The sequence below is a fragment of the Mustela nigripes genome, chromosome 10 (assembly GCF_022355385.1).
Source record: "Mustela nigripes isolate SB6536 chromosome 10, MUSNIG.SB6536, whole genome shotgun sequence".
Lineage (NCBI taxonomy): Eukaryota > Metazoa > Chordata > Mammalia > Carnivora > Mustelidae > Mustela > Mustela nigripes.
Genome location: NC_081566.1, coordinates 55,645,437 through 55,668,048, shown reverse-complemented (window position 1 = coordinate 55,668,048; position 22,612 = coordinate 55,645,437). Strand labels below are relative to the sequence as shown.

General features: G+C 42.6%; 2 protein-coding genes across 3 annotated transcripts in view; both read left to right on the top strand.

Moving 5' to 3' along the window:
- EPRS1 (glutamyl-prolyl-tRNA synthetase 1) overlaps positions 1–4,735 on the top strand; it is a 65,510-nt gene extending 60,775 nt beyond the window's left edge. For both annotated transcript variants that reach the window (XM_059413359.1, XM_059413358.1), the window contains 2 exons: positions 4,212–4,276; positions 4,371–4,735. In XM_059413359.1, coding sequence (XP_059269342.1) covers positions 4,212–4,276; positions 4,371–4,521 — 216 coding nt within the window. In that variant the 3' untranslated portion in view covers positions 4,522–4,735. The remainder of the gene's footprint in view (positions 1–4,211; positions 4,277–4,370) is intronic.
- An 8,506-nt stretch (positions 4,736–13,241) lies between these two features.
- Positions 13,242–22,612, top strand: part of SLC30A10 (solute carrier family 30 member 10) — a 41,496-nt gene continuing 32,125 nt past the window's right edge. Inside the window, exon 1 of the mRNA XM_059413356.1 lies at positions 13,242–13,689. Coding sequence (XP_059269339.1) covers positions 13,242–13,689 — 448 coding nt within the window. The remainder of the gene's footprint in view (positions 13,690–22,612) is intronic.

Sequence of the window (22,612 nt, the reverse complement as noted above, 5' to 3'; positions counted from 1 at the left end):
TAAGAGACTTCTGAAAAGTTTTGAATATAACAATGTTTCAACTGTGGTATTTTAAGACTCATGCATGATATTAATCCATTTTTTAAGGCCAGTCATGTGACAGGATTATATATTACTTCACATTCTATCCTCTGTTTTCCACTGGCTTTCCTAAAGCATTACAGCATTTTATCATTTTTGGATTACACCATGAACTAATTATAAAAGCTTTTTCTCACACTTGAAATACAGACTAAACGACATTAATTCTATTTTAATTACTGGAATTTTTCATTTTGATTCCTAAAGTAAGCATTGTTGTAATGTAATGTGTATATTCCTAAGATAAGGTTAGAAGTCCATGTCAGAAATTTCAGTTCTTTGACCTGTGTGTGTGTGTGTGTGTGTGTGTGTGTGTTTCCCCTGATCTTAATTGACTGAACTTTTCTGAATATAAGAGGGAGAGCAGTGCTCGTGTTTTTTGAACATGTGGGTACCTCACTCTCGTTTACAAGACCCATGTCTTTCTGATTAGGTACTTCAGTGGTTCTATAAGATTTTTATCAGTTTTATGTGTTGTGAGTATGCAGATGTTCTAGTCGAAACTTTTAATTTTCATAGTAAAGAGGTCCTGATTTGCCAAATTATTAATTACTGGAATGAATCACTTATGAACTTTAGTATTCTGGTATCCATGCTTGATTATACAACCAGTCCTGGGTTCTCAGGTTATAAATGAGGAAACCACGGGCCAGAGTCTAACTGAATTCCCCTGACCTCTACAGGGGCGGACTTGCTCCTATCATTTAGATCTCTCTCCTGACTCATTTTAATGCATTTTCCTTTTTTTGTTTACTTGTTTTAATTTTTAATTTTATTTTTTTTTAAAGATTTTATTTTTAAGTAATCCCTACCCCTAGTGTGGGGCTCAGACTCACACCCCCAAGATTAAGAGTTGCATGCTTCAGTGACAGAGCCTGCCGGCACCCCTCTTTATTTTTAAGCCATGCTGAGAGTGTAAGGCAAAATTTTAATTGGTCAGGGTCATAACCTCTTAATAGGTCTCTTACTGCGTCAGCTGGGACAGTGTTAATCTGGTAAATCTAGTAGTTAATCTAGTAAACTACTAATGTATAAAATGAGTATAAGATAATCTTAAAATCTCCTTCAGATCCCTAATTCTTCAGTATTTAGCTTTCTGTTCTTGGGGTATTGCGTTTGTCATCTTCCATCTTTCTGGTTTCCGTATTTGTCACTTAGACTATGGACTTCCTGTACAAGTCTAGAGAAGTGGATAGCCACCTGTCTGATGCAGTGGTTTGATTTTTTTTTTCCTTTCACTGTAATTTATGATTATTTTATTTTTCTATTACTGTATTTTAAAATTTCATTTATTACAGAAGTATGGTAGTCACTTTTGCAGTACAGACTGGTAAAGATATTTACATAAGAGTTAATAAATCAATGGAGTAACTATGAGATAATCCATTGCTTTCAAAGAAATGAACCTCAGCAGGTCTCAGTAGAGTCGCATCTTTTATTCTGATATTAGGTCAGAGATTTCAGCATCTATTCCAGAGCAGCCAGTAGGTAGTATATTCGCTGTATATGTCCAAAGAGCGCGTGAGATTAGAGGAGGTTGTGTCTCTTGGATCCCGGAGCCAGCGCCAGCTCCACCCCTGTCTCACTTCAGTGTGGTGACTGACCAGCAAGCAACCTTTGAGGCTCTTGCAAACAAAACTGTGTTTACTAGGTGGAGAGAAGGAGAAAGGGATCTTTGGAACTTGAATGTAGGTGAAAGTTTGGTTTTCTACTCTTCTTTGTTGGTAAAATTAAAAAAAAAAAAAAAAAACGTATCGGATTCACAGAACTTGAGTAAATTTTTCCAAAGGGACGATGTTGATTAAATGAAAAATAGATGTTGTTTATATGTAATTTTTTTTTTTACTGTTGACATATATTACTAACCTATTGAGCACTATTTTTGATTGATAGGATTCTTGGTATTTGTCATCATTAGCATTTTCTGCTACAGAATTCAAAATACTATATATTGCAAAAAATTATATCTTTTTGTAGCATATATATATAGAGAGATAATAACAAAAATTAAAGACTTTTCCGTGGTTGAACAAACAACCTTAAACTGGGTATTATTTTTTCATATTAATGAATTACATGCGTAAATAGTCAGACGTTTTAGGTCTTATCACCTACGCTTTATTTTGAAGCTACAAGGAATTAAAACATGGGTTTTACAAAATTGTTGTTTATGAGTCTAAATAACTTCAGTTGAACTTTTTCACACTATTCCATTTTAAGTTTTAAAAATTATTTTAGGGACGCCTAGGTGGCTCAGTCAGTGAAGCATCTACCTTCAGCTCAGGTCATGATCTCAGGGTCCTGGGATTGAACCCCACATCAGGCTTTCTGCTCAGCAGGCAACCTGTTTCTCTTTCTGCCCTTGCTCCCACCCATGCTCTGTCTCTCTCTCTCTCAAATATATCAAAATATTGTAAAAAAATTTAAAAAATAAAAATTATTATTTTATAAATACCTTCTCAAGGCTCAGTAATTTTTTTCTTAGGGAAAAATAAAACCATTCCCTGTAAAATTTGTTAAAGTTAGGAAAGTAAAGCTGTGTGTGAGTTAAAAATAAAAGTAAAATTTTCTAAGAAACCAAATTTAAATTTATTACCCAAAGACAGTCTTTGTAATTAAGTCTTAACATTTTTATTATTTCACAGTGACCGTGCTTAAAGTTTTCCTCCCATTCTTTTGTAATGAATTTTAAACAATACTTTTATGAATGTACATTCTTTCCATGCTTTCTGTTGGTACTGATGCTAATGATTTACCAAGTTTCAATACACAGGGGTAACTTTGGGTTATTTCAGCTCTTGTATCTTTAGGTTTATTTTTGCTTCTGTTTTCTTACAGTTTTTATTAAAATTTTTCAAGATACATATTACTAACAAACCTTCCACCTTCTCTCATCTACCACTCCCATCCCCCAGGGATTTTCCTGCCAATTTATTACTTCTTTATTGTCTTAAGGCAGATTATCAAAGTTACAGTTTATCAGTTTGGGGAGTTTGGCTGACACATTTACTGAATAAACATAAGAGACAGATAACTAATTCTTCCTCGCCCTGGAAGAATGTTCATTTGATCAATTACTTGTTCTTTTTGTGATTTCCTAATGTCAGTGTACTTGCACCTTACTTCTTAGTGAAGACTTTAGAAGTATATTTAGCCAAATTCTGAGTGCCTGCCTTAGTGTTTGCAGGAACGTCTCAGTTTGAGGACGGAATGTGTGGCTCGAAGTGATTGATCAGAAGTTGATGAGGAAGCGGGATAGCCTCTACACTGGCATTTCTAACGCATGGCTGGGATTATCCACGTTATCCACGCTTTTGATCTCCCCACTGCTAACCTTGATTTCCAGAGTTTTCTGTAGGACTGTTAACATAATTGTTACTGCATACAGATCTCATTTTGAAGTAGACATGATATGAAAGTTTAGGATTTACAACTGAAAGAAATCTTAATTCTTGTCTAGTCCAACACACATTTTACAGAAGAAAACTCAAAACTAGGGATTTTCAAACAGGCATTGAATTTAAAAATTAAGGTAAAGTCCCGGCTATCTTGATTTTGCCCGTTATTGTATATGGCCCATGAAAGAAAATTTGAGAAGTTGTGTTTTCTAATACAGAATGATATTTGACTTTCACATACTGTGTGGACTTTAAAAATGATTCACTTACCTATAACAGTGTGGCGTAAAGTGAGGCTGACCTTTTGTTGATGGTTATTGTTAACAACTGTAAAAATCAGTTCACTATTTGTCGTCTCCTCTCTGTCCTCCTCATAACCATTTACCGAGGCAGAGCAGGTGGTGGTCAGGTTTGAAACGAGGGGAGGTACAGCTAGAGTCTGGACTCAGGCTACTTACTCTTCCTTCCTTCTCTTCAGGCACTGTGTTGTAGCTAGTGTGTTCGGACACTGAAGTAGACTACAAAGATGTTTTTGTTTTGTCTTGATGTCTTATGGTATGTGGGTTTGGGATCCGGGAAAAACAGCTTGCAGCTCTGAGCAGTGTTCCTTGAAGGTACTAGGGCCTGAAAAAGGCTGGGAGTCCTTTTTGCTTGTCAGTTTAATAGACCATTCAGGTGTTCCTTCTGTAGAACAGGAGTTAAAAATCCTGAATATTTTCCCTTTTCTGCTAGATTGCTCAGATCCCATTCTGTGGGGAAATTGACTGTGAAGACTGGATCAAAAAGACCACTGCCAGGTAAATACGGGTGCCAGACCGCTCTGGGGACAGTGGCGATGGATGGGAATATACAGCATAAACAAATTGAATTCTTTCCTGTTTTTGATTGCAGGGATCAAGATCTTGAACCTGGTGCTCCATCCATGGGAGCTAAAAGCCTTTGCATCCCCTTCCAACCGCTCTGTGAGCTGCAGCCGGGCGCCAGATGCATCTGTGGCAGGAACCCTGCCAAGTACTATACCTTGTTTGGTCGCAGTTACTGAGGGACGAAACAAAACTGCTATCTCCAACCCGCCTCACTTTTTAAAAAAACTGATATTAATATCTTCCCAGATATAGACAGTTTTATGATTTTTTTAAATAAAAGTTCAAATAGGAGGTCACATGAGACACAAACACCTTATTCTTATGCCTAAATTAACGGTGGGAAAGACAACTTTTCAGTAAACAACCCCAGTAATAAATACCATGAACTGATACTGTCTTATGTATTCATTTGTTTCTGGGATACCTGAAGCACTGCGTGTGCTACGGGACATTCTCACAGAGAGCTGGAGAAAACCGGACCCTTAGGTACCTGCCCTTGGTCTGAGCATCCCTCATGGTTCAGACCTTGAACGTGCAACTATCCTGTTTCCTGTATGTCAGAGTACTCCCCTTTCTTCGCTCCTTCTGCCATATCTCAGATGGTCCTCGATCTCTGTTTAAAAAAGCCACAAATAGACAAAAAGCCAAAACAGCCCCCACCTTTCCCTTGAGGAGCTTGCTCCCTCTCATTACTACCTAGTTACTGTGGGGTCTTAAAAAAAAAGTCATGATTTCTGAAGGAGGGAGCAACCCCTGCCCCCCCCCCCGCCCCCCACACTACCACCATTTCCCTGATATACTGCTGCCTCTTCCGGCCAAAGCTAACTTCTCAGGGTCGTGTCTTACCGTGTCATTCTGCTGCATTTCTGCTGCTATAAAACTTTTCTCTTTTTACTAAAATTACTCCTCTGATTCGCCCTCCTGCTCTCTGGTTCTTTCTCTTAGTTACGGGTCTTTCACCAGCATTCCTCCTCGGCTTCCTTCACAGACATCCCGAGCCCAAGCTTCCGTACTTGGCGCTCGTCTTGTCTAATCTGCTGGATTCAGAGAACACGAACGGGATGAGCATCCAACATTTTCACCTCTAGACCTCCATTCCAGCTGCGTCCTCGGGTCTGTCGAGTGTTCCATCAGAGTATCAGGTCCTCAGTCCCCAAGTCCACATTTCACTGCCCACTCCCAGACCTGGCCTTCCTACAGTACTTCCTGCCTAAAGGATTAGCATGAGCAAAATACACCGATCACCAGAACCAGAGCCCGAGAGCCGTGCTAGTCAGCTCCTCCAGCACGCAGTCTGCTGTCTTCACTGGCCTAGCATGACATCCCGCCCTTACCGCTGACGGGTCCTGGGTCTCCCCTTTTACAGATGACTTGACTGCCTCTGATGTCAGTTACTATAATGGCCTCCAGAGATTCATCTGAAGCAGTCCCCATATTTTCATAGGGTTCTTTTCCTTCATGTACAATGTATTAAGATGTTCATCTTCCCCTTAAAATCTTTTCTTGGCTCACCATCACTAACGGGAGAAAATGTGAACCCTTTAGCCTAGTCTGGTTCAGCCTACCTGTCCAGGCTCCTCAACCAATCCAGCAAAGTCCTTTGCAACCTAACCATTTGGGGTTTCTTGGGCAATTTCCCATGTACCATTTCCCACCTCTCTGTGTGTCCCTTTGCCTGGAATGCCTTTTACTAATTCCTAGTCTACTGGCTACATCTCTTTATTTGGGACCCTGTCCTAACAGCACTTTCCCACTTGGTAGTGATAAATACATACCAATAAAGGGAAAAGCTTCAGAAATAACTTGGAATTTAGAGTCATGCTTCAAAGACCAGTGGAATTTTAATAAATAGAAAAGGAAGGACATTTCAGGCAGAGGCAACAGCATATGCAAAACCATGAAAGTATATGCTGTGTGTGAGAACACAACAAAACTGTTCTTAAGTGGTTAGGAAATTGTCAAAGATTAAATACAGCATGCCTTTAAGACTGATGTTTTCAGTATTTATATTCATATACCTAACTTAAAGGGATAATTAATGAGCCACATTTCTGTACTGGACTCAATATCTTAATGAGCTGTGTTAGTTCAGAATGTTCTATCTTGTCTTTCCACCCTTAGTAGCTGTGTAAAGTGCCTATTCCGTTGTAAAATGGAAGACGTCTAATACCTGTATCGTAGTTACTCTCCCTTATAAAGGACTTAGAACAATGCCTAGCACATACTAAATAACACCTAGTGTTGTTAGGACCACGCAGAGTCCAGTCGCTCTGAATTTTAGCTGTATTTTTATTTATTTTTTTTTTAAGATTTTTTATTTATTTGACAGAGATCACAAGTAGGCAGAGAGGCAGGCAGAGAGAGAGAGAGGAGGAAACGCTCCCTGCTGAGCAGACAGCCCGATGCGGGACTCGATCCCAGGACCCTGAGATCATGACTTGAGCCGAAGGCAGTGCCCTGAATTTTAGCTTCAATTAACAATAGTTACTTTAGCTTCTATTTTATTTATTTATTTTTTCTGCAAGCATACATGCTCTAAATGACACGGTTTTTTCAGTGGGTCCATGACAAAAGGCTGAAAAGTAGATCAGAGACCAATAACCACATTTTGTCCCTAGCCCCTGTCCATTTTGGAAGAGTTGGCGATCACTGGTGCAAAGACAAATCCCCAGACTGTTTTTGGAAATTTCAGATGAGTAGAACTAGTCACAGAAAAGCTTGGAGTTTGCTGCTTTAAAGGTATTCACTATTTTTTTTTTAAGGTTATGTAATTAAAAAAAAATTATTTTTATTATGTTAAATTAGCCACTGTACAGTACATCATTAGTTTTTGGTGTAGTTTCCAGTGACTCGTTAGTTGGGTATCACATCCAGGGCTCAACACAACATGCCCTCCTTAATACCCATCAGCCGGCAACCCCATCCCCCGGCCCCACTCCCCTCTGAAACCCTCGGTTTGTTTCCTGGAGTCCATAATCTCTCATGGTTTGTCTCCCTCTCTGATTTCTGCCCCCTTCAGGTTTCTCTTCCTTCCTCTAACGTCCTCCATGCTATTCCTTAGGTTCCACATATGAGTGAAACTATAGGATAATTGACTTTCTCTGCTTATTTCACTCAGCATGGTAGCTTCCAGTTCCATCCATGTGGGTGCAAATGGTGGGTATTCATTCTTTCTGATGGCTGAGTGATAGTCCATTGTGTATATGAACCACATCTTTATCCATTCATGTGTTACAGGGCGTCTTGGCTCCTTCCAGAGTTCAGCTATTATGGACATTGCTGCTCTGAACATTGGGGTTCATGTGCCCCTTCTTTTCACTACATCTGTATCTTTGGGGTAAATACCCAGTCGTGCAATTGCTGGGTTGTACGGTAGCTCTGTTTTTAACTTTTTTGAGGAACCTCCGTACTGTTTTCCAGAGTGGCTGCACCAACAGTGTAGGAGGGTTCCCCTTTCCCCACATCCTTGCTAACATTTGTTGTTTCCTGCCTTGTTAATTTTTAAAGATATTCACTATTTAAAGGAACTCTCTTGTAAGTAATTATGTTAAGGAAGGAGTCCTTCACCCCAAATCTGTTTGTGATAAATTGCTTTCTTTCTTAAATTGAGGTTCAGCTAAAATACCAGAACCTTCTCAGACATCTTAAGAGTGGTGTTGCTTTTCAAGAGGATGCAGAAACCCGAATCCAAAAGACATTCTTTAAGAAATGATCAGTATTTTACCTGCAGATGACGGCCATTAACTGGATATATGACCAGTGGTCACAGAAGTGATTGTGAACCTTGTGTTTGTTGCAGCAAAAAGAAAACACAGGTCAAAGGATACTTACTGCCGGCTCTGGTCCCTGGGACACGTGGTATAGGTTGCCTGTTAGCCATTTCTAGGTTCACCTGTGACTGTTGAAAATAGTTCTTAATTATGCAGGTAAATCCTAGGAAGCTTTATATTAGAATTAGTAACGGCGACGCATCCAGCCCGCTGCTGCAGAAGCTGTGAGCGCAGAACACTCCGCAGAACAAGCAGAGAGAAGGCATTTCGGCTGGAGAGTCTGCACGAAGCACCTGACTTTCTATCTGACTGTGTCTGTAGATACGAAGTCATCTGTCACAAAACTCTGGTTTTTAGGGGTTGTCAGTGTCAGAAATCTGGGGAGGCAGCTGCCAATACCCTGTTCTTTTCAAACCTATCTTTTTGGCCTTTCTCTTATCACTTTCACTGTGTCTAGAAAATCTAGCCATTTATTTAATAAATTTGAGTGCCTGCTCTGTGCAAAGTACCAGAGCACATAGTAGTGAGTCAACATGATTTTTCCTCCTCTTGGCTTTAACTCCTTGATGTCGTCTATTTTAGCTGCAGAATAAGGCGATGGAGTGCACAGGGAGGTGGAGCGATGAGCTGGGCCTGAGGCTTGTTAGAAGGAGACAAAGCCCCGGGGAGGTGGTCCCGGGGAGGTGGTCCCGGCCGACAGCAGCGTGCTGACCGCTCTCCTGTCCTCGCGATGACAATAGCTGGAAAACCCTGTTCTGCCACACCGCCAGGCTTAAAATGACAGATACAGATGCGTTTCTGTGGCTCAGTAGGGGACGTGAAACCAGAGTCTGATCCACTTCACTGGAAGATTTAAGAGTTTGGAATGTCAGTAGTACTGAAGTGATTTAAAGTATTTAAAAATATGAACAAAAATGTTTTATTCATTAAGTCTCACATAATGGGGCTATTTCAAAATAGCCAGAGCCAAATTTTGGCACTCACTGGGTGGCTTAGTCGGCTAAGTGTTGAGTCTTGGTTTCAGCTCAGGTCGTGATCTCGGGGTCATGGTCTCAGGGTCATGAGATCAAGGCCCATGTCAGGCTCTGTCCTCAGTGTGGAGTCTGTTTCAGATTCTTTCCCCCTACCCCACTGCCCCACCGTGTGCTCACTCTCTCTCTCTCTCAAATAAATAAAATGTTTTAAAATAACCCTTTCTGGATTCTATATCCCTTTAGCCTTGAAGCTTTTGTCTGCTTGCAGCTGCTACTTCTCTTGTCCGTTCTCTGAAGCCTCTTCATGTGCCCTCTTGCTAAGCTTCCCGCGGCTCCGACAGCGGTAAATGGAGCCGCCGTTCCCGCGCCTCCTCCTGCTTGCTCTCCGCATTTACCGACCGATTCCCCGCCTCTCTGAAACACATTCTTCCTCGGCCTCCTGGTTTCCCTTCCATCTCTCGGGTCCTTTTCTCTCATCTCTTTGTATTTTCTGATCCTTCCAATTCTCTCAAGTTTCCTGGGTGACCTCCTGTAGTTTCTTGTCAGCATGCAAGTTCATATATTCCCAGCTTGACCGCCACCCCTGAGCTCCAGACTCCGTTCGAGCTGGCTGTCTGACAGGTACACCGGACAGGGTCCCTGCTCCTACAGCTCTCATCTCGGTCTTCCCTTCATCTCAGTTGCAACATCAGGTTCGATGCCTCATGTCCCCGTGCCTGTTCTGTTTCATATCTCCCATCCAGTTGCCCAGCAAATGCTACTGACTCTAACCTCAAAACAAATTCCGGATATACCCATGGCGGGCTGTGCACCCGTATAGCCACACAGGGCCGTGTGCTTGGTTGAAGGCTCTGCGGTTACTGTCTTGAAACTTTTTTTTTTTTTTTTGAGATGTTATTTATTTTAGAGAGAGAGCATGGGGGGAGGAACAGGAGAGGGAGAAGCCGACTCCGCACTTTGCGGGGTTCTGTCTCACAACCCTGAGATCATGACCTGGGCCGACATCAAGGGTCAGAGTCTCGGCCGCCTGGCCACCCAGGCTCCCCGTCTTGAAATTCTTAATAATGAAGAAAAATCTTTAACTTGTCATTTATCAATGACAAAATTGATCACACTAACCGTTTTTAAGTATACGCTTCAGTATTAAGGATATTCGCATTTTTGGGTAACCAATGAGCAGAACGTTTTCATCTTGCCACATTGAAACTATACTCATTTTTAAATACTGTCCCCTCCCAAACTACCAGTCTTCCTGCTTCTATGAATTTGACTACTTTCGATAAGTAGCTCATGGAAGTGGAATCATACTGTATGTGTCTTCTTGTACCTGCTTATTTCACCTAGCAGACTGTCCTCAAGTTCCTGTAGTAGCATGTGTCAGAACTCCCTTCCTTCGTATGGACCATGTATGCACGTATAACATGTATACATACGCACATATACACACATATGTTCCACATTTTGTTTCTCCTTCCATCTCTCAGTGGACACTTGGGTGTGTTCCCCTCTTGGCTCTTGGGGATAGTGCTGCTATGAACATGGGTGTGCAAATACCTCCTGGAGACCCTCCAATCAATTCTTTTGGATATTTGCCAGAAAGTAGAATTACTGGATCAAACAGTAAACATCTTTTTAATTATTCGAGGAACTGGCATACCGTTTCTCAGAGACTACACCATTTAAAATTTGACTTTTTCAACAAAAAGCCTTGCACTTCCATTTCCTGCCGAAGCCCCGTGCGTTACGCAGCGGTTCTGTCTAGATGCTCCCTCTTCCCGCCTGCTCTAAGTCACCAGCCTTTGTTTGGATCAGTGCAATCGCCTCCAGACGGTGCCTCTGCTCTCTTGTCATCTCAACCCAGGATTCAAAGAGTCTTCTAAGATCTAAATTAGTTCTTGTCATTCTACTGCTCTCCTGGCTCAGGACCCCACGGGATCGTCCCCCTCCCGCCATCTCCTCTCAGGCCTGATAACCTGCTTCTCTCTCTCAGTCACTCCTCTGCAACCAGACTGAGCTCCTTTGATGCTCCTTGAACTTCCCATGCTCAAGGCTTCCTCTGCCCAGAAACTTCTTTCGGGCGTCTCCATGGCTCATTTCCTTACCTCCTTCAGATCTGTACTCAAGAACATCTCTGTCAATTTTTCCCTGACTACTTTATTTACTTAATTATTTATTTTTAAGATTTTATTTATTTATTTAACAGAGAGATCACAAGTAGGCAGAGAGGCAGGCGGTGGGGGGGTGGGGAATGCGGGGCTCGATCCCAGGACCCTAAGATCATGACCTGAGCCGAAGGCAGAGGCTTAACCCACTGAACCACCCAGGCGCCCCTTGACTACTTTATTTAAAATAACACCCCAACGCCTATGTCAGCACTGTACCCCTCTTCTCTGCTTCATTTGTGTCCATAATTCTTACTACCATTGGACAGTCCATACATTTCATGACTAATTTGTTAATTGTCTCTCTCCCCCATAAGGTATAAGTAAGCTTCACAAGGGCAGAGACTTTCCTCGGTTTTGTTCACTGCCATCACCCCGAGTCCAAGACCGTGTCTGACACGTAGGAACTTAGCGTTTGTTGCATGAATGTATGAGTGGGACAGTCTGTGTGCAGGGATGTGCACCATCTGGTGGTATTAGAAGTCTCACTGTTACAGCATCAGCTGAATTGGAGATCATTTCTGAGCTGCTGAGGAAATTATAAAGGCCGCATGAAGGTTGTCAGGTTTTAGTCAAAGTCAGTATACTAGTGAAGGTTCTGTTCTCCAGATGAATAAAACCAATAGGGTGCCTGTACAAACAGAGAGCTTTATCGTAAGGAATTGGCTCATGCCATCACAAAGACTGACAAGTCCCAAGATCTGCAGAGTGAGAAAGCAAGCCCGAGAACCAGGGGCCTCAGTGGTGTAGAAAGACCACAGCGTGGCGACCCAGGAAGAACTGATGTTTTGGCTTAAGCCTGAAGGCAGGAGAAAACCAGTGCCCTAACTTGAATTCAGGCCGTCAGTCAGCAGGAGGGATTCTCTCCTCCTCACAGGAGGGTCAGCCATTTTGTTCTGTTCAGGACTTCGGCGGAAAGGTGAGGCTCAACCACATCGGGGAGGGCAGCCCGCTCTACCTGGTCTACGGACTCGAACACCAGTCTCTTCCAAAAAGACACCTTCACAGCAGCACTCAGAATGATATCTGACCAAATGTCTTGAGTACCTGGCGGCCCAGTCAACTTGACACATAAAATTAACCATCACACACTTTAAATTCAGAAGAGATTGAGTGTAGTTGTTTCAGTCTACATTTCTGTGAAGGGTTGGTTGACGGTAGGCAGTCTGCTCAAAACAATAGAGGCCGCTGCTGTTTTACATATTCCAGACCTGGTCAATCTTTATGGTTTATAAGTGACAGGTGATAAGATTAAAGCCAAAAAAAATTTCCTTGCATCAGCTGAATCAACTTACTATAATTCGGCTTTCTTCCTGAAACCAATGGGGTTCTGTCAGTAGTGCCTTCAGCTTAAAGGCACTTCATCTTTTCTGAACATGAGGAATGTTTTCCTCGCCTTCTTTATGGAGAATGTTTGGATGTCAGGTGTTCGTTGATTCCAAAGAACAGACAAGGTGGTAGAAAAATCACCCGAGCTTCATCTTTAGCTTTTACTTATCATCGCTCTGACCTGTGGATTAGTGACTCCTAGACATGTTCGCTGTTCCATGCACTTAACCGAATTCAAAATATTTACCTGGACAAGACATGACGGTCACGTCCAATGGCTTTCCTCACCTGAGTCGTTACCGCACACACCAAGGCGGGAAAGGCCGACCCCAAGGATGGACTTCTGCATGGTTCCAAGACACAGAGACCCTTGGCTTTTGTAACGAAGCACACAACAAACCAACGGACAAACAAAAGCCCCTCAAGTCTGCGGCTGGAGCCGGTGTCTTCAATCTCCCTGAGTGCCAGCTCACGTGACATCTCTTGGTTAATTGCCCTTTAAACTGTTTTATAGCTTTATAGCAGCCTATAAAAGGTGATTTCCAAATATGACAGGTGCTGAAAGGCTGAAGGGGAGACTTCTCCAGGAGTCCTAACAGCTAAACCTGTAGCTCAGCCTTCCCCGGGGAGAGGGCGAGGAGCCCCGGAGGAGCCCCGCGCGATGGGGCGATACTCGGGCCGGAGCTTCCGATTAATCTTCATGTGCGCGGTGAGCGTCCTGCTCTTCGTGGCGGAGCTGGTGATCGCGCACATCGGCAACTCCCTGTCCTTGGCCTCCGATGCCTTCGCCGTCCTCTCCCACTTGGTGTCCATGGTCATCGCTGTGTTCGGCGTGCGGGCCAGCAGCGTACAGCGGCACAGGAAGAGCACGTTCGGCCTCCTGCGGGCCGACGTGGTGGGAGCGTTTGGCAACTCCATCTTCGCCCTGGCCCTGATGCTGGGCATCCTGCTGGAAGCTGTCAAAAGGTTTATTCATCCCCAGAAGACGGAGGAGCCGCTGCTGGTTCTCAGCGCTGGCATCATCGGGCTGTTCTTCAACGTCCTCAACTATGTCATCTTGGACTGCTGCTACTGCTCGGCCCACGGGCCCCCGGGGGACCTCGAGACAGGTAAGCCGTCCTCAGCTGTCCTAGCAGAGTGGGTCTGCTCGTGTCCCTGACTTTCCAGAAGCTCTTCCTCAAGGGAATTGCCTGCAGTCCCAGGTTCCTTGTGAGCCGTGGTGGGGGTGAGTGTATGGGGGGGGGGGGTCCTTCTTTAATTTTTAGTCACTAGGAGTGGAAGGTGTTCAGAGAAGTGGAGAGGTTGGAAAGGGACCGAGCAGGGCACAGAGGGAGCCGTTTGGAAGGAAGCCGATGGGGCACTGAGAACAGCCTCATTTAATCAAGGGCCAGATGCAACGTAGCTGTGTTTGAATTTAAAAATAATATTTTAGTGTTCCCGTAAGATTTGTTCAAAAAACACTAGACTACCTAACCAGCAGATATCAAGCAAAGTGTCAAACAAGCAGCTAGAAATCAACTAGCTAGGCTGATAAATTCTTAGGAATGGATATTGGAAGAATTTATGTAAAACAGAGGAAAAATAAAGGAGATGATCTAGTCCTTACTTTTTTTTTAGATGGAAATATTTATATTTATTGATTATATGCATCCAACCTATTTGAGAAAAAGGAAAACTATTGACACGTGAACCTTTAGATGGGACTTACGGTGGGTATCAAATGTTCTGGATCATCTGTCAAGAGAGGGAGTTGAATCTTGGAAGAGAACAAGACATCTAAAGCAATACATTCATTATCAAGTAGGAGATGGAAACATGTTTCTTTATTGCCACAATAGGAATTAAATATACATAACCATCTTCTTGCAGAAGAGAGGAATTTCCAGCCCCACCGCATGAACAGACCAGGTTTAAACACGGTTCTCTAGCAGAGGGTAGCATTAGTGTTAGCCCGCCTAGCCTGGCTGCCCACAGGTAATGCAGACGTAGGAAGGACTAAGGGAGATCCTACGCGTTCAGCCCTTGAACAGGTGCTTGGTAAAGAGTAACTCTTGTTTTTTAAAACATCAAAATGCAGGACTTTGAATGATGTAATAATCCAGTAGCATTGAATTCTAATTGCTCATCTGGATTCTAAGAAATTTCAGTGTATTTCTTATTTGATGCGAATCTGTTTCATCTCACTTGTCGGGGTGTTCTACTACGAAGCCTGGGGAGCCTTAGTTCTAAGTTTGCGTTTTTCAGAGTGTTCCTCCTGTCCCTGCTACCAGTGTAAATTGTGTCAGCTGGGTCCAGTCCTTGATCCGATCTCCGTCTACATTTCCCTACCGGTAGGATGTATGTTATGAGCTCGCCTATAGTATGTATTAACTATAAAAGGGAACAAAGAAACTAGAACCTATATCTGTATTCAATTTAATGAATCAACTAAAGCCTCATCTTTTAAAAAGACAATAATGAGAGGGGCACCTGGGTGGCTCAGTGGGTTAAGCCTCTGCCTTCGGCTCACGTCATGATCCTGGGGTCCTGGGATCGAGCCCCGCATCGGGCTCTCTGCTCAGCAGGGAGACTGCTTCCCTTCCTCTCTCTGCCTGCTTCTCTGCCTATTGTGATCTCTCTCTCTCTGTCAAATAAATAAATAAAATCTTAAAAAAAAAAAAAAGACAATAATGGTTAACTTGGGACCCTAAACTTTGTTTCCATCTATCATTACATAGAAATTATTACTTGAGATTCCAGATTATAAAATTCACATATTAATATTTATTTCTTAGTGCTAGGTATGATTTTAAGGCAAGGAAGGAGATTTCAAGCAAATGATTCGTATTGGCCGTGGAGCTGTTGCCATTACTGAACTTGCCATATTGTTTCAGATGTGATATAGACCTGCATATAGCAAAGGCAGTTTAGGCAAAGGGTGTGACTCTTTGACCAGTGTGAAAATTGATAGACAACTGTAATTTTATTTTTATAAGTTGAATTATTATCAGGTCTTAGTTCAGCTGTTGTTTGGGAAGTGGTGCTTTCCAATGTCTATGACCATGCTAAAATGACAAAAAGAGGCTTAAGACAAATATTTCACCCTGACTCTATCAGTTTCTATTGCCTGAATTCCAGAATCTCCATCTTCTCTTAAAGAGTCAAATGCTATATAGTTTGCTACTTTACCCAACTATAGTGTTAGATATACACATACAGCTAATTTTTTAAACGTTTTTAAATTTATTTGACACAGAGATAGAGAGCACAAGTAGGCAGAACAGCTGGCAGAGGGAGAGGGAGAGGGAGAAGCAGGCTCCCCGCTGAGCAGGGAGCCCAATGTGGGGCTCGATCCCAGGACCCTGGGATCATGATCTGAGCTGAAGGCAGACGCTTAACCGACTGACCCACCCAGGCACACCTACAGCTAATGTTTTAAGAATCATGTTCTAGGGGCGTCTGGGTAGCTCAGTGGATTAAAGCCTCTGTCTTCAGCTCAGGTCTTGATCTCAGGGTCCTGGGATCGAGCCCCACACTGGGCTCTCTACTCGGTGGAGAGCCTGTTTCCCCTCCTTCTCTTTCTGCCTGCCCTCTCTGTGTGCTTGTGATCTCTGTCTGTCAAATAAATAAATAAAAATCTTAAAAAAAAAAAAAGAATCATGTTCTATGTTCACTTTATTTTGGTAGCTTTTCGTATTGCATTATTCTATTATTAGTTTCAGATTGTTTAAGCCCTCCAAGTGATTTTAGCATAGCTATTTCACTTCTTGACGTTATATCTTGAATTAGGTATTTAGCACTTTTACTAAAACATACATTTTGATATCTTTCCCATCACCTTAATAAGTTTAAAGCAAACTTTTGGATGAATCTCATACACTGACACTAACCCAATTTTAATTATCTTTCATTTCAAGAAGAAATGTGATTAGTCCATACTATTAATTTATACCAGGAGGTGTACAATATGAAAGAAAATGACTCTAGACTTTAGAAGATTTGACCTAACAGATAATTATTATATCCTAATTTACTAAGATAAAGAATTTCTGTATGTCTAGAGCCCTGACTTGTAGCTCTGTGGTACTTCCTGGGTTAGTGACCAAAACCAAGATAATCCATGATGGTTTCTGTGGGATCTATGGCCAGAGTGTTTACTTAGTTAGCAAGCCTTCAGTGTTTCCCGGTTCTGTGGATCTCTAACTCGTTCTGCTTGATCTGTCTGAGGTGGGAATTGTTGTTTGACATCATAGGAAAGTAAAAAATAAGACTACTCACTTTAAATTAAATATGAACAGACTAGATAGTCTGTACAGCTAAGACTTAAAACATCCCTAGGATTCATGGAGTGAGGGAAGTTGGAGGATGAGACAGATGGAGCCAGAAATTAAACAAACAAACAGACAAACAGAAGAAAACCAAAAAAGCTCTGGGAGAAAAGGAACGTGTAGACGATTTGGCTGAGATGAAGGAACCTCGAAGCTCTGGGTCAGTCCTTGGCCGGCGTGAGTCCGTCCTTGACGTGAAAAGTGATCGGGGAGGCAGGGGGTTTTGGCTAAAGTAAAAGGCAAAATGAAAAAAGTAAAAATCTCAAGCATGAAAGAAAAAACAAACAAGAGGGAAAGATTGAAATGTGGATGGCTTCGTGTGTATTTGCAGAAGCGGTGGGGGGTTAAAACGACATGTGAATTCGGAACCCTGGAGATAGAGGACACCAAGGATTTTCTTTCTCTAGACTTCGGGACTAACGCTGCTTTGTTTACATTTCTCCCTACTCTTTGTTTACTTGATTTTCACTTTGTCTTTTAGGTCTAGATTTTATTTTTGATTATTTCTCAGCATTGAGTTTTCTTTAGAATAAAATGAATACAACTCTCTATGCCCTTACCTGACACTTGAACAGATAAATACCTTTATGTATACTGTTTTTTTTTTTTTTTTTTAAGATTTTATTTACTTATTTGAGAGAGAGAGAAAGAGGCACAAGCAGGGTGGAGGGAAGGAGCAGTAGACTCGCTGCTGAGCAGGAAGCCAGATGTGGGGCTCCATGCATCCCAAGGTCCTGGGATCACGACCTCAGCCGAAGGCAGATGCTCAACAGACTGAGCCACCCAGGTGCCCCTGTACACTGGCCTTTATTTTAAACCAGAAGCAATTTTGTGCAGCTATGTCTGGGCTAGATTAGGCTTGCCATTTATATATATTTATATAATATATACGTGGCAAATTTATATTGGAAATAGCTGCTTTTTATTTATTTCTTTAATTAATTAATTAACTAATTTTACCAAATGCCTTTCCCTTAAATTTACTTGAAGTGTTTTTGAGTCCGAACTGTGTTGATTTTCTCTCTCTCCTTTTGTCTCTTCCTCTCTCCTTCTACTCTGCCCCCCCCCCCCCCTCTCTTTCTCACCACCTCCCTGACTTTATGTTTCTCCAACCAAATCACTAGAGGCAGTGACAGCAAAGTAGTCCACAAAATTCCTGGTTGCAGAAGGTTTTAACACACAGCTGACTGGCTGCTCTCATCCGCTCCTAGTCTTTACTAGTCAGTCCTACTTAGGACTCGGGACTCCAGCCTGATGGAAGCCTTTCACAGTCCTTAGGCAGTCCTGTAGACTCTGAAGCCTTAGACAGTCCTGTAGACTCTGAAAGCAGATCTGCTTTCCTTTTCTTGTAGAGAAAATTCTACCCAGAGACAAGCAAAGGAAGCAAGGCTCTGCGAGTTTCAGGAGGGGCCAGAGGGCATCTGCTTCCACTCTCCTAGTAGCCAATACTGGGCAGTCCCTAAGAGGGCAGCACACATTCGAGCACAGCTTTTCACACGAGAAGGGGGAAGGTTTTCTAGGGATGAGTTCCCCATCTCGTTCAGAGGCAGGATTGGAATGATTTGGAATTTGCAATAATTATTATGTAATTGTAAGAATCATGCTTAATTCCCAGAAGCTGGTACTTCGCCATTTGTCCGTATCTGACACCATTGTTTTCCAAGCACCTTGTCGGCTTCTGAACAATGAAGTTCCACATGAGGGTTCAGTGATAAGTACACACACTCCTGTCACAGCTCACATATTGTCCCACTGTAGACGCTTCATATACTCCCATAAACCCTCTTTCCGTCGGCTCACGGCGCTGTGGGGAGCCTCTCCCTTCTCTGGTTGCCCAGTGACAGGGCTCTGGGGCAGTTCTAGGCAGTGAATAAGAAAGATTAACTGAAGATTGAAACATAGGAACTATTTCACATTTGCAAAGTCAAATTCAACTGAAGAAAAAAGAGGATAAAGCAGCTCCTTTTTCTAAGCCATTTTCTTCTAACATACAGAGGCTGCTCTGACTGATATCTGGGTTAAATTTTAATGAAAACCAAGTGCTTATTGACGTCTGTGGGATGTCAGGCACTTGGAAAGCATACAAATAATAGTCCCAGCGCCGTATGGCATACATTTGGAGAACTGTATGTTTTATGAAAAAATTAGAATGTATTGCACTGAATTCGAGAATTGTGTGTATTATGAGACAATATTTGCTCTTTTCATTTGCAGACAAGGAAACAGGTTGAGTTCATGGAAGAGTGACAAAGAAATTACAAAATTCATTCTAGGCCCTTAATTAAAGGTCTTATTCTGCTTCACCAAGAAAAGAAAAACAGTGAAAAATCGCTTGGCAATATTCATAAAATAGCAGGTCAAAAAGTGGCAATGAGTACACTGTAAAGTGAATCCCAATTCCAGCAGCTGAGTGATCTCCAGAAAGTCACTCAAACTTTCTAAACCCCAGTTTCTCCATCTGTAAAATGGGTAGGTAGTATCTAGCTCCTAAGGGTGTTGCGAGGATGAAATTACATGGTGTGTGAACTACTCACCGTAGCACCTGGTGGTGGTGGTTCGTAGTGATTGTCCAAAGGCTGAAGGGACAAGGAATGAATGAAATATTAGGAACACCCCTTTGCGGACAAGTCCCTTGTTCTGCTCCACAACCACGGCTGGCAGCCCGCCCTATCCCTGGTCAGCACTCATCATTGTTTGCTGTTACTTATACATTTGGTAATACAGGTCCATCGCTAGTCCTGGAAAACCACACAATACACGTGTATTGTGGATGACGGGTGGCATCCTTAGTGGGGTCAACTGGCAGGTTCCCGAAAATACAGGCTCTGGAACTTCTCCCCTCCTGCTCTGGGTCTGACAATGGAGAAGATACTTAACCACTTTGAGCCTCATCTCATGTATCATGATACCAGTTTTCAAGAATCGATACGCTTTTCTTTTGATAAATACGAATACTTTCACAATGCATGATTTTTCAAAGGGTTCTTATGTTACCTTCCTTGCTTTCGGTGCTCAAGATAACACTTTGTAGAAGGCCATTGCTTATATTTTCCAACTGTTAAAAATTATATATTTTAAACCGTTGTAGTGGCATTAACATCAGAATAGGACACTCAAGAAAATAATGCAAATGTAGCTTGTATTTCCAAGTTGCAAATGAAGAAACCAAGGCACCAAAGGTTTTGAGGTTAACCCGAAGTTGATGCTAGAACCAGGACTTTGCATTTTCATATGTCTATCCTACCATAAGGCGATTTGCCTTTTAAACGTTTCCCTACTGTTCTGTCTCGCGAATAGTGACATTCCCATTTTCTTTATCAAAAGCCTTCATTTTCCGAGAAGGTGGGCTGAAAGTAAGCTTATTCTTTTGGTTTTCTTTTGGCCAGATGCTTACAGAATGTAAAAAGTATACTTATTACTTTTCTCCTCTGCCTCAGTCTTCTGAAAGAGACAGTAGTTAACATGGTTTTTATAAAACATTATGTATCACTGTTTCTGATGACTATGGCGTTTTTATAAGCGGCAATAAATCTGGTGATTCCATTTTCTTAGAAATCATCTTCCAAAGTCCATGTCCTGTTATTTATTGTCTACGTCTAAGGTGTTGAGAGGATTTTGAAGGAAGTAATTTTTAATAAAGTATATCCGTGCTCTTGTTCTTCGTTTTTTTTTTTTTTTTTAAAGATTTTATTTATTTATTTGTCAGAGAGAGAGAGAGAGCACAAGCAGGGAGAGCAGCAGACAGAGGGAGAAGCAGGCTTCTGCTGAGCAAGGAGCCTGATACGGGGCTAGATCCCAGGACTCTGAAAAAAGGCAGAGGCTGAACCGACTGAGCCACCTCAGTGTCCCTGTGTTCTTGTTCTTTATTTGCTGGGACAACACTAAAAATACTTCAGCCCAATAGGCCATAGGAATAAGATGATCCTTAACTCAGGCCAATGAAAACTCAAGGTTGGTTCCTTAGAGGAGAGCCGCAGAGAAGTCAGGTTGAAGGAGACACTGTCGGGATGAGCCGCCTGTTTTCTGGAGAATTCTTTACATGAAGAAACTGCCTGGAGATTTTGTAGGACCAGATGGAATGGAACCAACAACCAGCCTGATAGCTGATGCCTAAAGTCAACTGAGGACATTGTCGGGACATTATGGGACCAATAAATAACTTCCACCTTGAGTCTAGAGCTAAGTGAGAACTAAGGGATCAAAGATAGACAGCAATAGAAACAGAAGTCTAGATCTTGATAAAAGCTCGACTGGAGAATGTACCTTGAATGTCACCATAGGCCCAGCAGTAAACTTACCCTTCCTCTGACAAGCAGAGCTCAACAACTGGGGAAGCAGAGGTGGACCCCAAAACAGAGACAGTGTGTGTTGTCTGAGGGCAGGCCGTTGGAAGGGTAAAGCTCAGGAGGCGCTGAGCTGGGCTTCTTCCATTCCTTCACCTAAACCCACCAGTGAGAGAAGACCTTTCCACTCCAGGAGTGACTTCTTACCTGAAAGTTGGAGTGGGAATGAAGGCGGTCAGACATCGGTCACCCTGAAGGGCCCCTCATGGACCCACGAGACAAGAGGAATGGAGATCTCCACCCTACCCTGTGCTGCTTCATGTATTCACTTCTAGCTCTCCTTAAAGGACTGAGAGAAGTTATCAGGACAGGGGTGCCCACTTTCTGAAGGCTTGGGCTCCCAGTGCCAACCACTGTTTCCTTTCCGCATTCTTCTTGGGACCAGTGCTAAGCCATTTAAAAACCCCTAGCGACTGACATGGAGGAGAACAGTAAGTGTATCAGTGATATCGACCCCGAGGACCGAAGGGTGGTCAGTATTGCTCACTAGAAATTACATGCTGACAGAAATGATAGCATCAAGACATTTTAATAATTCAATGTCAGCAGTATAAAAATGCCCCCAATTTATTTATTTTTTAAAAAGATTTTTTAAAATTTATTTGTTTGACAGAGAGAGATCACAAGTAGACAGAGGGGCAGGCAGAGAGAGGGAAGCAGGCTCCCCGCTGAGCAGAGAGCCCCATGCGGGACTCCATCCCAGGACCCTGAGATCATGACCTGAGCTGAATGCAGTGGTTTAACCCACTGAGCCACCCAGGCTCCCCAAAATGCCCCCAATTTAAAAGTGAATCCCTTCACCATATCAAATTAGGGGAGAAAAATCAAAATCCAAAGTAGATATGTTTGACCTGATGAGTTCCCGTCCAGAGAAATCAAAGCCTCTCATTATTGATTTGAAGGACAGCCCAAAGGCGCAGCACAATGAAACCACAGAACCCCCAGTCTCGTTCACTTGGAGCCCCATCTCAGTTGGAGTGTCGTCTCTGCCTGATGGAGCCAGTAGTTTTAGCCTGAATTGTTTTCCACTGGAATGGATGTCGTTCTTCAGGACATCCAAGTTGGATAAGTTGGACACCAAGACTTGGATGTGCTCCACCTTTCAAAGATCTCTTTGTCTTTGGAGGGATGCTTGGGTGGCTCAGTCAGTTGGGTGTCTGGCTCCCTGCTGAGCGTGGAGTCTGCTTCTCCTCTGCCCCTTCCCCATCCCCACACATACTCTTTCTCTAAAATAAATAAATAAATCTTAAAAAAAAAATCTCTTTATCTTTGGTTCTCTTCAGTTTTGCTACAGTATTTCCTGACATGAATTTCTTTTTATTTATCCCACCTGGGAATCATTGTGCTTCCGAAATGTAAGCATTTGTATCTTTTATAAATTC